The sequence below is a fragment of the Typopeltis vanoorti genome, chromosome 5 (assembly GCF_054136105.1).
Source record: "Typopeltis vanoorti isolate ZY-2024b chromosome 5, IOZ_Tvanoo_1.0, whole genome shotgun sequence".
Classification (NCBI taxonomy): Eukaryota; Metazoa; Arthropoda; class Arachnida; order Uropygi; family Thelyphonidae; genus Typopeltis; species Typopeltis vanoorti.
In genome coordinates, this window is record NC_143553.1 from 89,787,020 (window position 1) to 89,802,467 (window position 15,448).

A 15,448-nucleotide genomic window follows, 5' to 3' on the forward strand; every position below is an offset into this window, starting at 1 on the left:
TCTGTGGCCTTTCCGTTTGTGACGCCGTCAAAAGACTGCATTGCTGAAAATTGTCTCTGGTTAACATTATCAGCTGATAGAATGTGTGGGTACTATGCAGCTAAGAAACACCTAGGAAGAAACTATTGGATGCTTGAAAAGTTGGTACAGAAATTTCTACAACCCTATGTGGATATAACCAGAAAAGAGTTTAGAGCGTCTTCGGGGTGGGGAAGGATATCAATTTATTAATAGGACACTTTGTAAAGAGCTGAGCAATCTGTTTCTAATGAACGGTAGTTCCACATAAGCTAAACATCGATCATGGTAATCAACAGCGCAGACTACGCTGTCGTAAAGAACATCATAGGTGATCCGTAGTGTTTGGAAGTCCTTGGATATGGAACTACAAATCGCGTTACTCTTTACTAGTCGAATGAGCTAGTGTGGGTGGACAGTATGCTTAAAGGATGGAAAGTGATCAGGGCCAGAGGAGGATCCACACGCTATTGAAATAAGTGCCGTTCAGGTTTCTCTGAAATAGACTGCCGTTCTAGTTACTTTATTTTATTATAGTGTAGTTATAACGAATTTTGAAGGTTTCATTATGTGAATTTTAACTATTTTTTAATGAAATTTCTGTTTTTAATGAAGGGTAGTTCCACATAAGCTAAACATCGGGCATGGTAATCAACAGCGCAGATTACGCTGTAAAGAACATCATAGGTGATCCATAGTGTTGGAAGTCCTTGGATGTGGAACTACAAATCGCGTTAATTTTTGCCTGTTAATGTGTGTTGTATTGAATAGTTTTCTTGCATCGCATAAGATTGCCTGAGAATTTCAGTTCAGTCAAAATAGAATGGAGATCGGCTGCAGGGAAGGATTCACTTTTTTTTTGCAAAAGTACGGGTCGCATTGTGTGCATAATAGATTTCGTCCAATGCAATGCGATCGTCTCTTACACTACAAAGTTCCTAGAGAATTTGATATAATCGGACTAGAATGAATGGAGAAACGAAGGAATGGGATAGATAGTAAAATGCTGTAGACACTTGTACATGCCATCTCTTTTAACTGATTTTGCACACATATTCCTGGACTAATTTATGTACATCGCTTTTAAAAAGTGATATCTTCTTAAAAATGTCGTATGAAAATGAGGGAATTAATGAGAAAGCATCCATTTAAGAACGTAAACTTCTCTAAAGTCCGAGCAACAATAACACTAATGTAGTCTCCTCTACATCGCAGACAACCTCTGCTTTCTCAGCCGCTTGACTCACTTTTTTACATATGAGAAGTTTTTAGATTTCGAAAGAATGTATCTTATTTTATTATTATTTTTCTTTATTTTGTGTGGTAACATGCAAGCATACACGTGCTAGTAACCTTGCATCTTGTGAACAAAAGTATGTTGGCCGGCTGCCTGTTCAAAGGGTAACCCTTAAAGTTTTAGTTAATGAGTCACTGTGTTGCCGGGTCACGTTTCTGTAAGTGGTCTAGAAAGCAAGAGTTAATTCTTTTATGTTTCATTCTAAACTTGTTAGCTTTGAATAGTTTCTCATAAACCTCTCTTTTTGTGTAGCTTGGGTGTGCGAAGAGGTGGACGCCTGTACCGATCGTCAGGGTTTCGAAGCTATCAAGGCATTGCACCGTCAGCTGGATGACGACGCCAACGGTAACATTGATGTGGCGGAGAGTGACGAGGTGAGCACATGTTGACTCAGCGCAACTATTCTCATTGAAAGAAAAAAAAATTCTGTGTGTACCTGTGCCAGTAAAACTAGTTGCATATAAAGGTGATCGTAAAGAACGTTTTTGCTGCGATAAGTAAAAGTTTATTTTGATGAATTAAGGTCAACATTTTTGTTCTATTAACATCATTATTTATCATTTAATCTAATGCATATGTTATGGTGTGACTCTGTCTGGTATACGAGACGCAATCACAACCTGCTGTTTTAAGAAAAGGTGCCCTTGTAGCGACAGATTCTGGACAAGTGACGCGTGTTTAACAAGTAGCAAGCTTTAGCTGTTTATAATGATTATTGGAAATTTTTTGAATAATCCTGGAATATGTGCAACTTTCATTTATTTTGTCTACTGTTTACACAGTTGAAAGACTTAAAACGCTTCACGGCCATATCCCTTAACAACAACTACTACTTATCCTTTTCTTTTTTCAGTACACATATTTCATACTTATCATTCACTGAATGCAAGTTTTTGATTTCATCTGTCGAAGTGCCACAGTAAGGTACTTATTTTATGGTGATCAATACGAACAGTAGGTTATTCAGTGGATATTAGTGTACAGAATAGTTTTTTGGAAATAAACACGAAGAGAAGTTGTAATAATGAACACTTTTTCTTCACCATTGTTTAGAGCAATAGAGGGAATGAAAACAGAAATAAGAGTAGGTAAATTATGGCTTCTAATTTTAATAACAATGACTATTAAAATATTTGTCTACCTATCCGGCGTTATTACAGCTCGTTGTGAGCCTTAGCCTCCTGTACAACTTGTCTCCATAATCTTCTATCTTTGACTAATCTTTCCCAGTCTTTCACTTTCATAATAGTCAAGTTTTGGATTACGTTATCAGCGACCATCTTAATCTCGGTCATCCTTTTTTCCTTGTTGCATATATCTTCTCTCTCTCAGCATTCTTCTTGGTATATGGAAGTCTTCCGTTCTCTCTACATGACCTAACTCTTGCAATCTCTGTGCTTTTATGAACCTAACAATATCGTCATTTAGTATCTGACTGATTTCTTTGTTATACCATATTCTCCATACACTGTTTTCTTCAATAGGTCCATAAATTCTTATAATTTTCCTTTTCAAATTTCCACAAACTGTTTTTTTCACTGAGTCCACGCTTCGTTCCCTTTTGTAACTACGGTTCTAATGAGCGTTTTATATATAACTATTTTAGCATTTCTGCTTATTAGCTTACTGAAATATTTGTCTACAAATGCATTAATCAGAAATTGAAGGTCTTTGAAAGAGTTGAGTGAGTCGCCAAGCGATGGTCATCAGATTGCGTTTTTTTTTTTTTTGCTCTGAGTCAACTTTTAGAGATCATCCACATGTAGAAATATTGTATGATTGAAGAGATTATCGATGTCTGGACAGCTAAATGTCATTCACAGTTGGGAGTATCACATGGAACAAAAGAGTTTCTTGGATACTGAGGAGGCGATATGCCTGTCTATGCCAAGAAGATAATCCCCCCCCCCCAAAAAAAAGGAGAGAACTCGCATCCTGCCCAGAAGATGAAGCAGACCGGCCGGAAAACTTGCAATCAACAGAACAATAACACAGAGATCTGTCGCTCGTAGTGTTAGTTTCTTCTAATTTGTCATAATGCCTGTCTATGCCAAGAAGATAATCCCCCCCCAAGGAGAAAACTCGCATCTTGCCCAGAAGATGAAGCAGGCCGGCCGGAAAACTTGCAATTAACAGAACAATAACACAGAGATCTGTCGCTCTTAGTGATAGTTTCTTCTGTCATAACGTTATTTAACTGCAGCTGTATTCTATGCAATTATATTATGTCTGTTAATAGCGTGTATAGTATTAGTACCGAAGTACAGAATCTCTGCAGTCTTAAATCTGTACTGAATATTCAGGAAGTTGTTCAGGGTTTACCAAATAAAGTGTAGTGCCATGGAAATTGTGGATTTGCAGTCAGTCGAAGATCTGTACTATATCTAGGAGGAGGATGATCAATGAAAGGACTAACTCCAATTTCCTAGGCACTGGTTGTGTAGTAAAATCAAGAACTGTCCCTTCATCGCATGTAGTGCGCCACAAGAGAAACTGAGAACCCAGTTATGAAATACAGGAAATTGTAAGACGGAAGTTTTCTCAAGAGGCTTTTATACCAAATTCCTTAGAGATACCAAGAGTTGTTCTTGATATCTCTAAGTGTTTCTTCCATTCTTTTCCATGAAATTTGTCTGTTTGAAGTAAAATGAATCTGTGGAGTGAACGAGAGAATCCATATTGGGAAATATGCGAAAATTTATTAGTTAAGAGGCTGCAGATAATGCATATGGGCCTAATTGATTTCTTGATAATTTTCTAAAGAATTGAAGTATGATAATTAGTAATTATCTTCATTTTTAGAATAAATTAAATATGAAATAAATACAAAAGCTGCATGATAAAAAATACTAATGTAATAGGGGAGTATAAAAAATCAATAAAACATGAATTAGTTCTAGAGCACAATTTTTTCAGATCCGTTAGCGAAATGCTGCAGTAGCGGAAGGCCAGCTATCCGATCGTATCTTGACCGATCTTGATCCAAATCCTTTATCTCGATCAGCGTTTCCCAGACTGTGGTACTTCTACCATTACTAATATACAGCGAAAATAAATCACTAAAATTCAGAAGAAATGAAAAGTTTCAAAACGGTTAAATTAGAAGTATTTCTGGCTGTACAAATTGACGAAAAATCGGTTTCTGCTCTTAGAATGATAGATAATACGACCGCTTATTAAGGTTTAAACTGACGAAAAGAAAGCATAAATTTTAACTTTTTATAGAAAAAAAAAAACAGCTGAAGTATAAATGTGTGTGTTATATTCCATCGAGTCGTTTCCAACTCCTGGTGATCCCACGAACATACACTCTCCATTTGTTTCTTTAACACCATCCACCCATGTAATTCTTGGTCTTCCTCTTTTCCTGCTTCCATCAACTTTAGCAAGCATCATCTTCTTCAGACCGTAATTTGCTCGCATAATGTGTCCGAAGTATGACAATTTTTGCTTGATGATCATAGCTTCGAGGGAGCAATCTGGCTTTACTCTGTCTATCACTGATTTATTGGTTTGCTTTGCAGTCCATGGTATTCTTAGTAAGCGTCTCCAAACCCATAATTCAAATGCATCTATCTTCCTTCTTTCACTCTTTCTCAGGATCCAACTTTCACATCCATAGTACCACAGGGAATACCATTGCTTTCACGATTCTGATTTTTGTTGCGAGGCTAATATCTTTAAAGATCTTGCTTAGATTTGTCATTGCTTTCTTTCCGAGTAATAATCTTCTAACTTCTTCAGTACGATAACCATCTTTATCAATTCGGGATCTTAGGAGCATAAAATGGTTAACTGCTTCCATTTTCTCCCCATCTACTTCAAAATCATTAAGTTCACATGCTGTCATAACTTTTGTCTTTTTGAGGTTAAGTTTAAGACCATATTTAGCACTTTCTTCTTTAACTTGCATAATAAGTTTCTCCAAATATTCTTTGTATTTTGCTAGCAAGGTGGTATCATCTGCATACCTCAAATTATTAATATTTCTTCCACCAATTTTAATTCCAACTGAAGGCTCCTCCAGCCCTGCCATTCTTAAAATGTATTCGCTGTACAAGTTAAACAGGTAAGGAGATAAAATACATCCTTGTCGCACCCTTTACCTATTGTGAAATACTCAGTTTCTCCAAGATATGTTCGGACAGTAGCTTCTTGTTCATAATAAAGATTCCCCAGAAGGATAATGAAATGCTCTGGGACTCCCATTGTTCTTAAAACACATTCCAGTTTCACATGACCTACAGAGTCAAAAGCCTTGCTATAATCAAGGAAACAAAGGTAGACATTCTTTTGATATTCCTGTGCTCTTTCTATTATCCATCTCATATTGGAGATTTGATCTCTTGTTCCTCTGCCTTTTCGAAATCCTGCCTGTTCATCTGGCATTTCTCTCTTCATGAATGGTTCCAATCTTTCCTGAACGATCTTAAGTAAGACTTGCATGAGAAATCAGTGCTATAGTTCTGTAATTTTCGCACCCTCTTGCATCGCCTTTCTTCAATAAAGGTATATAAACTGATTTTTTCTATTCCCTAGGCCATGTAGTTGTGATCCAAATTCGCTGACATAGAGCTGTTAAAATTTTAACTGCCTCTTCTCCCAGGGCTTTGAGCAGCTCAATAGGTATTCCATCTCCTCCTGGTGCCTTCTTACTGGATAGCTGTTGCAGTACCCACCTCACTTCACTCTCCAGTAGTGTACTGGCTCTTGTGTATAATCCTGCTCTTCAAATTTCTCAGTAATTTTGGAGTACTTTCTATAAAGGGCTTCTGTATACTCTTTCCATCTTTCTTTGATGTCTGCAGCTTCTGTAAGATATCCTTTGTGTTTAGTTTTCAATATTGTCACCTTCGCACTAAACTTCCTATTAATTCTCTGATCATTTTGAAAAGATCTATTGTTTTTCTTTTCTTGTTTTGGTCTTCTATTTGTTAGCATTCCTGGTTAAAGTATTTTTTCTTGTCTCTTCTGACTTGTCGTTGAAACTCTGCATTCAAATGCCGTACTTCCTGCAAATTTCCTGTGGCTTTCATTTTCCACCTTTCTGAGCAGTTTTGATGACATCTTCTGACAGCCATTTGGACTTCTTCTTACAGACTGTTGGAATATTCTTCTTTGCTTCTGTTTTAATTATATCTTTAATATCTTCCCATAGTTTAACTGGTTCTCTTTCATACAAATTGAGTGTGTTAAATCTGTTCTGTATGCTTATATTGTATTCAGCTGGTATGTTTCCAAGATCATATCTGATCGACATTTCCGTAATTTCACATGTATCGCAGCCACTAATAACTCATGGTCTGTTCCACAGTCTTGACAGACTGAATTGCACTTCTCCATCTTCTTTGTTCAAGTATATATTCAAGTTCAATTTGATTTCTGTATTGTCCATCAGGTGATATCCATGTGTACGATCTTTTGTGCTGTTTATAGCAGGTGTTAGCAACAAACAAAGAATTCTCTGCACGAAACTCAACTAGTCTCTTCCCTGCAGTGTTACGAATACCTAAACCAAAACGACTGTTACTCCTTGTTCCCGAGTCTCTCCCACTTTTGCATTCCAATCTCCGATAAGTAGCCATAAATCTCGCTTTGGTGTTGCATCTATCACTTGTAACTTGCCATAAAATTCTTCGGTGTCTTCTTCTGGTGCCTCTGTAATAAGTGCATAAACCTGAATGATGGTCATATTCATTGGATGTCCACTCACTCCGAGAGAAATGATTCTGTCAGTCACTGGATTATATGAAGTATAAATACTTTAAATAAAATACTGATGGTTAAATTAGGCAGAGGGCAAGCAAACGGCAAGACACACAAATATTTACGCTACGTCTATGGCACTGCGGCGATCGACTCTCCCTACCCACAGCTTCCATCATTTGAACAACTTCAATGGCGGCAAGGTATATTTATATCCATTTTCCCATGTTCAGCTTAAATAGAAGCGATTATTTAAAAAAAAACAACAACAACTGGAGATGGCCTTAATCACGGTGAATTTTATTCCTTCCTATCCCTTCATTAAAATTACTCATAAAATCAGTTCGGATGTGTTGCGAAATATTAAGCAACATCAGAGAATTTGTGAAATAGTCTTCACATATTATTGGATCGGAGAGCAGATTTGAGTGGATAAGAAACTATCAAATTCAGAGCCAGAAAAACTCTTGGAGCTCCACTTTAGATGGATTCCTGAAAACTGCGTATGAACAAATTACACTATTATCATTCCAGTTGAGCGTTAATACTGAACAAATTGTATTGAACAAAATATGTTTAGAGTATCTGGCAGGACTAATAACAACAAAATCTTTTACAAGCTAAAAGAACTACGTTCTACCTTAAACGCAGAAGACAATCCTCTTGTTTCCAACAAATGTCGATGATTCACGAGATCTCTTACGTATTCCCCCACCCCCAAAATAGAAGGGGTAAAATTCAGTGACCCGAAGACCATACTACTCACTCTTCCAGCAGTGCGTGCCCAAACCGCTCATTCATGAAAGCTTTCAATGGGTTGGCATATTATGGTCGGACTCCGTCATCTCGAAAGAGTCATTTTTTGTAGTGTACGACGACTGTGGCTTCCTCGAATAAGAATTGCCTAACCATGGATGCGAAGTCAGGACGTACCACATGCTCAGTTTGGGAGTGTCATTCTCTTGTTCCTCTACAACTTATGGCTGTTCTCTTTCCCAAATTCGACATTTGTGGCCGTGTACCTTTTATTAGAAACGTGAAAGCTGGCCTCCTCTAATAAGGTCAGCTTTCACGTTTCTAATAAAAGGTAACAAAATGGGCTAGAAAATGCATTTCCTTCATTTATCCGCGATTACTTTTCCATTACGAATGTGTGCGACTTCATTAAATGTTGTAATCTCTAAGCAATTAGCAACATGCCTGACGAATGGATTTACGGGAGGCTAAGTCGAAGCCCCCCCCCCATTTTGCTCAAAGTCAATGCGAAACGGTATCTGTGGATTCTAGTATCTTTTAATTTCTGATGGTATCGGTGCCAGATCTCTGGAGCACAAGAGATGTGGTACCTCTTTACTAAGTAGATTTTGTCGTTTGCATCTGTAGAATTTAGTACATGACTGGATAGAGTTGAAACCACAAGCTCCCGTATGTGATGTCTCTAACGTATTCTTCTTTACGCTATTTTATAGAAATTTGTGTTTATTCTTGATATGGGACATTGCAATCATACCAAAGGCAGGAATACCTGGTTATTTAATGCTGTCGTGTTTTGGTTTCACTGGGCGAAGCAATAGTCGTAGTTTGGTTCGGATTTTGTTCTTCGAATTTTCTCGTTGTTGTGGAGCTAGTGTACGGGAGGGAAACGTAATCTATCATTCTGCTCTAATCAGTTTCATGGTGTGTGAATGGAATGAGTTGTTTAGTTTATCTCATAGCCATTCGTCTAGAATATGGTCGAAAAAATTTCGCTTTGGTATTTCTTCATTCATTAATGAGAGTGCTGGCTCGAATCCCGATGTTGATAATCCCTAGTTTTCGGGGTTCGTAATGATAAGACCGAACACGTAAACATTTGCCAGTGTGGGTTGGTTTTTCCATATATTGTAATCTTCAACCTGTCACTCTTCCCTTTCTAAAGTCTAGAAAGGGAAGAAAACCGTTGGTTTCTAACTCCTCTGCGATGATTTTCATTTTTGGATATTGCTTGTTCAGATCATTTAAGACCACCTACGGACAAGTGGTTATGGCTCTTCGAGTGTTTCCATACAGAGATTTGCTGAAAATATTGTTCTCCATTGCCAGGTCTGAGTTGCTTTGTAAATAGTCATTGTACACAATGGTAGCCTTAATTTACATAGTGATTTTAAGAGTGCTATGATTTTACTGGAGAATTTATTTTTCAGTAATGTTATTTCTTTTTCATTGAGAACATTTGTGAAAAGGAAAGTGATATCGAAGCTTGTCATGATTTCATCTTTTTCAAGGTTGCTGTGCTTTATCAGAGAACGGTGTTCAGACTCCACCGCTTCATATATACATATATGAAGCGGTGGAGTCTGCCCTTTTTAATAATTATCTAAATGCTTTGACAACCCTTCTGGTAGACGAGCCAATACTTTCAATAATTGATCTCAGGTTGAGTATTTTTTTCTTCGTGTATTTTGTGCAGTATAGGCGACTACTTAGAGGATGAAGCGATAATGATATCCTTATTTCTCCTGTGAATTTGCTTTGAGTAAATTATTAGTACGATTTTGAGTTCTTGCGTAGAATCTCTCTCAGATTTCGTAGAAGTGTCGTATTGAGTAATTGAAAATTGTAATCACCTCTGTATCAAGGATTATTGATACAGAGGTGATTATATGCTGGAGGAATTACTGTATTGCTGTTCTCTAAACCTTTTCGGGTCCTTTGTACCCTAGAGGTTAACCTTATCGTTCTGTGATCTCGCCTTGTTTATTATGAGGATCGATTCAAGACGTAATAAGTTAGAGCCGTTTCCTTCCTCCCAGAGGAATATTTGATTATATATAGAGTATAAGTTTCTATTTTGGCTATAATAGAAATTTCTGTTTATATTCAGAATTTATTATGAATTCATAAAAGCTTTGTAAACATAACTCAGTAATTGTGTGTGTGTGCGCAGGTTGTTTCAAATCAAAGTACCCATATTCAGAGTAATCTGTAGAGAGAGAGAGAGAGAGAGAGAGAGAAAAAGAAAGAAAGAATCAGTAGACGAAATACTTCGTCTTGGTAGATGGCCTAATTAGATCATGGGGAAAGAAATTTTGACAATAATAATAATAAAAAAGTTAAAAATGATCGACATGGGAAATATGGCGCTGTGAACTGGGGAAAACTACATTAATGTGAACTGGTAGGTATGTGATTGTAAAATGATTCACTCGATGACATACGAAGTTATTCGATGATGTTTATTTTGCTCATTTCATACAATAATGCGATACATAAAATATATCACATGGAGTTTGACATACTGCAAGAAGCCGTGAAGGAGATCCGGATGATCAATGGAAGTGATATTTAGTGTGTTAGCCTTTGTGCAGGACTGGTACTGTTGTTTAACGAACTGCAACTGATCTGTTGAGAGGTTTGCACACGATGTGCGAGTTTCTTTCAGATCTGTCAGGTGACGAATTTTGCCACGATACACCATGCTTTTGAGGTAAACCCCCAAAGCAAAAAGTCACAGGAGTTAAGGTCTGATGAATGCAGTGGCCATTTCATAGAATATGAGTAACTGATCACTGTTCTCTGTGAAATAATTGAACTTCACGTCGTGTGGTTGTGTTCTGTCTTTTATCAAAACTTGTATTCAGGCATTAATAATGATCTTTGCTGCAGTTGTGGCATGACGAAACTGCTCAACATGTCCCGATAACGCACACCCGTAACCTCACAGATCGGGTTCGATGGATTTCTTCAAAAAAAAAATAGAATAGCCCAATAACAAACGTTTCTTGGACGCTGGAATCTCCCATTTTCAACTTTTGGCAGTGGCTTAGGTTTACGGGTAGCAATGCAACGCTTTACATGGAGTTCTCCAAACTGTTGTGTATAGTAAATCGAATTGTCTTGCTACGGCACGTTCACTGCATGAACCTACAGCATTCTCATTTGACTTCTCAACAACTTCAGTTACTTGCTGAATTTTATCTTTATGACATCTTTCTGGTTTGACTGTCAAAATGCTTCTCTTCAAATCGACAAAGTATGTGCTGCACTGCATTTTGTGCCATGGGCCTTTTCGCAAATATTTTAGTCATCTGTACTCGCGAAGTGCTGTTGTAGCCTTTTCACCATTCTTATAGAAACACTTCATAAGCAAGGCACGTTCAGGCAAAGTGAGACCCATCGTAGGCTACTGCTGAACTAGATCGTTGAGATGTAGACGTTTTTAGGAAAACTTTGTTGCTAAAGATTGTAGGAAAGAGAAGATATAAGGAATATTTGTATCTCGATGAAGTTGATTGTTTCTGATGAACCATGGGGGGCCCTTAGTCATTCGCAGGCACCTGTTTTGTACACGTTGCAGTTTGAGAATGTTAGTAATGGAGGTATGGCTCCAGGCAGGAGAAGAGCATAAGTGGCTATGGGACGAATCGTCAGCTGGTATAAAAGCAATTTGATTCTGATGTTTAGCTTGCTGTTCCTGTTAATTAGATAGATCTGGGCGATGGCCTTTAGATGCCTTTGCGCACGCAGTCTTGATGTGTTGGTTAAAAGTTAATTTTTTGTCGAGCACGACAAATGGTATTTTGTTTCTGTCTGCCAGGGAATTTCAGTATTGAATAGTAAGATGTCTCCTGCAGGAGATATCGATCGTTTCGTGAAGAGAATGGCTGAGCTTTTTGGGGGATTTGCTTGTAGTCTCCATTTGGAGAACCATTTCTCTAACTTTAGAATGTTTTCTTGAAGCTTTTTACTAATTAGGTGTGGCCGGAGAGATCTGGCCAATAATGATGTATCATCCGCATATAGGGCCATGATGGATGACATTGGGTTGTGCGGAATGTCTGACATCTATATAGAGAATAGCAGGGATCCCTTCGGTACTCCGGCCATGTCTTGGCCTGAGTACCGCATCTATTCTGTAGATATGATCTAACTAGATGTACCGTTTTCAGTGAGATACCGGCTGAGATAAGTTTATGTAGCAATCCGAAGAGTTCTTTGGATAAATCAAGAAAAACAGCTCCAGTGTATTGACGGCATTTGTAACTGGTGGTAATATATTCAGTTATTCTGAGGATTTGCTGGGTAGTACTATGGTGTTGCTGAAAACCGAATTGCTCTTTAGGAAGGATGTTTAGTTCATTTACTGAAGTTGAAGTCGTGCGGATGACCTTCTCTGCAATCTTACCCAAGTTGGAGATGAAGCTGATAGGACAATAATTGTGAGGCAGGTGCGGGTTCTTGCCTGACTTATGAATTGGGATTACATCAGCCTGTTTCCAGGTGGGAGGAAAATAGTGAAACCTTAAGATTACATTTATTATTATGGTCAGGTGCACTACAGCTTTTCAGGGCAGCAACTTGATCACCCTATTTGTGATGCCATCTGGACCAGGAGTTTTTTTGTTCTTTAAATTTTTTATAATATCATATATTCCAGCAGGTGATGTGGGTGCAATATGGTCAGCACCGGTATCAGGAAGTTTTATTGAATGTCTGACCTGTCTGACACTCATTAAAACTTTATACAAGTGATTTTATTTTATATAAGTGATCAGTCTAAGTTTTTATATGAGTTTGCACTGCTCTTCTAAATTTTTTGCTATGGCTTCTGCTTTTCTACGTCTGTGTATACAAGGCCCTGGTCAGAAAGTATAGGGGTAAGGGTGGTATTTGCCTTTGGTTCTGATATTTCTTAGTAGTCCCCAAATAGAGGGATCAGTAGATGAGATAGAGGCTAACTTCTCTTCCCATAATTGGTCTCTGTGAGCTTTGAGTGCATTTCTCACTGCCCCATTTAGTCTATTAAGAACTGTTTTGTCTTGTGGCGCGCGAGGGTTGTGAAATCTTTTCCATGCTCTGTTTTTTTTTTTTTTTTTATCAAGTTCATAATGTCTTCGGACAGACGACCAGGCTTGGGGACAGAAATCTGTCCCCAAGCCTGGACAGATCTAGGAGGTGGCTGCCATTATACGGAGTTAATTTGTTGGGTGAGGTTTATGACTGCGGTTACGACATCTTCTTTTGAATTTATATGAGGAACAGGTCCAATGCAATCCCGGAGTACTTTTGACAATCTTTCCCCACGATATAAATGAGTGAGAGGGAGGAGACAGGTATTCTTGTTTTCCCAGCTGTAGTAGAATTGGGTTACGATCAGATGACAACTCGTTCAATGATTTTAGGCTGTACTGAAGTTTAATATCTTGCAGGATAGCTGTATCCAGGATGTCAGCAGTGCCAAACGTACTAAGATGAGTTGGTTCAGTGGGGCTTGCCACAACAGCATAGTTTGATCCTATGGTTGGAAAGGAATGCAGTCATTTCTTGTTGGTGGTTCTACAATTCCAGGCAGGGTGCTTGGAGTTTGTCTCCAGCAATAATGATGGACTCTGACGCCTAAGATGGCATTTAAATCAGAATGCAGTAGATTTTCAGTCTGCCAGTCGAGCTAGAGAATACTTCCACGCCTGTGACAGGTTAGTGGTTGGAGGATTGTTTACAGAATGGTGTTTGATAGAATTTTTAATAAAGATGGCAGTGTCGTCGCATCTATAGTTTAACATGTTGGTTCTGTATAGGATATAACCCCTTATTTTAGGGCTGTCTGAGGTCTTAGATGTGTCTCGCTTATTAGAATAACATCTGGTTGATATCTATAAGTAAAATATTGGAGCTCCACAATTTTGTTTCTGAGGCCATTTGCATTCCATGCAACGATCTGAAGAGAGGCTGGAATTAGTTTGTTTCTATTCATCTATAAGTGCTGTGAGGATGGCCTGTGTTTCGCATAGGAATCTTTTGGTGGAGGTTGCTGAAGGGTTAGACAGGCTGAAGTCTTGTAACATGTTTGCTCGAGAGGCCGTAATAACAGCTGTCAGGTTTGTAGGTGATGTTGGCTGATTCTGTTCTGGTGTTGACTTGTTTGTATGGGCCACATCTGCATAGCTTCTTGCTTGCCTTTGGCACCCTTTATCTTTGAAGTCCTCTGGCTGTGGTGTAGGGGCCTCGTACTAGAGGAGGAACTGTTTAGCTGTCTCCAACCGTCTGTTCTTTGGGTGCTGAGTACATCCTTTATTGTTGGAAGGGTGAGGGCCATCGCAGTTGGCACATTTAGCCGAGGTGGTTTTCGGCTTTGTACAGATATTGGCTTTGTGGCTATCCCCACATTTTAGACATTTAAACTCAGCTTTACACAATTTCTGGACATGGTCAAACTTTTGGCACCTGTGGCATTGCCCAGAACATGCGCTTTTCCAGAGTGACTCTGGTGTGATGATGAGCCCGCAGATTGATTTTAAGTTAAATATTTTTGTAAATGTTATGTATCTCTACAAGACCTAACAGCATGGGAGTCTTGTCAGATCTATACGTTCTGCTGACCTTAATAGGAGGCAGATCCTGTAAGTTAAGATCAGCAGCTATCTCTTCTGGATCAATGTCTTCACAGACGCCACGAGTGGAGAACCACTTAATTTTTTTTCTGAACTGAGTGAGACGTTATGGTACTGAATATCTCTGACGTCCATTTCCTTTGTTAATTTTCTGTAATCTGTCACCGTGGCGGGTTGTATTTTGAAACCCTCATCCACATTTTTGGCCTTTGTGTAATCAGTTTGTAAACTGGACATTGTAGATCTTAGAGCTGACCATCTGTATTTTTCTCTTAGTATGATCGGAGGCAACTTTCCTTTAGGAGAAGCAGTGGAGTCCGAAACTGGACTGTCTTGTTCCATTTTTTTATCTTTGAGTGGTTCTACGGTTCTTTTGCGCTTCTTGCGTGCGCGGACCTCTTCAAAATCTGAGGGAGTAGAGATCACCGATTCCAACTGTTCCTCCATTTTAGCGGCGTCATCGCCTGTGACGCTTGCGGGGGGAAACATATCATAAAGTTTCACCTTTCCTGGCCAGTTGTTATTAAGCAGCTCGCCAAGTCTGATGAATTCACGATATACTTCCTCAAATATCGCCTCATCTATTTGTTTTCCCATGTCTATCAATGTGATGTGTCAGAAGCTGAGAAAAAAAGAAAAAACCGCTTACCGTGCACTTCTGGAAAACTCCGAATTTTTTGGATAAAAGCACGGGCATAAAATGGCGAGATCTTCAGAACTCATCTGCAACAAGTATCACTTACAAAAGTCCATTACCATCACTATGAATTCAATTCACTCACAATTCTTAGCATTCATATATAATAAATCGACTCTGACTGTAGATCGAGTCTTGCTCCTATTTTTATACTGCCTTACAGCTCACGTTGTATGTAATATTCACTATCTTTTCTCGCTCACAGCGCCATATTTCCCCTTTCGGTCATTTTTGACCTTTTTTTTTTGCCAAAATCTTCATTATTTGGTTAGGATACTCGCCAAGTTTGAGAGTATTTTGTCAACTCGTTCTTATTACAGATTGCTATGAATAGGGGTACTTTAATTCGAAACATTCTAT

At 38.5% G+C, this 15,448-nt stretch overlaps 1 protein-coding gene across 2 annotated transcripts in view; it reads left to right on the top strand.

The window, feature by feature from the left end:
* LOC150106639 (stromal interaction molecule homolog) overlaps positions 1-15,448 on the top strand; it is a 341,067-nt gene that overhangs the window by 106,406 nt on the left and 219,213 nt on the right. For both annotated transcript variants that reach the window (XM_090392591.1, XM_090392592.1), the window contains exon 2: positions 1,568-1,689. In XM_090392591.1, the coding sequence (XP_090248717.1) occupies positions 1,568-1,689 (122 nt within the window). The remainder of the gene's footprint in view (positions 1-1,567; positions 1,690-15,448) is intronic.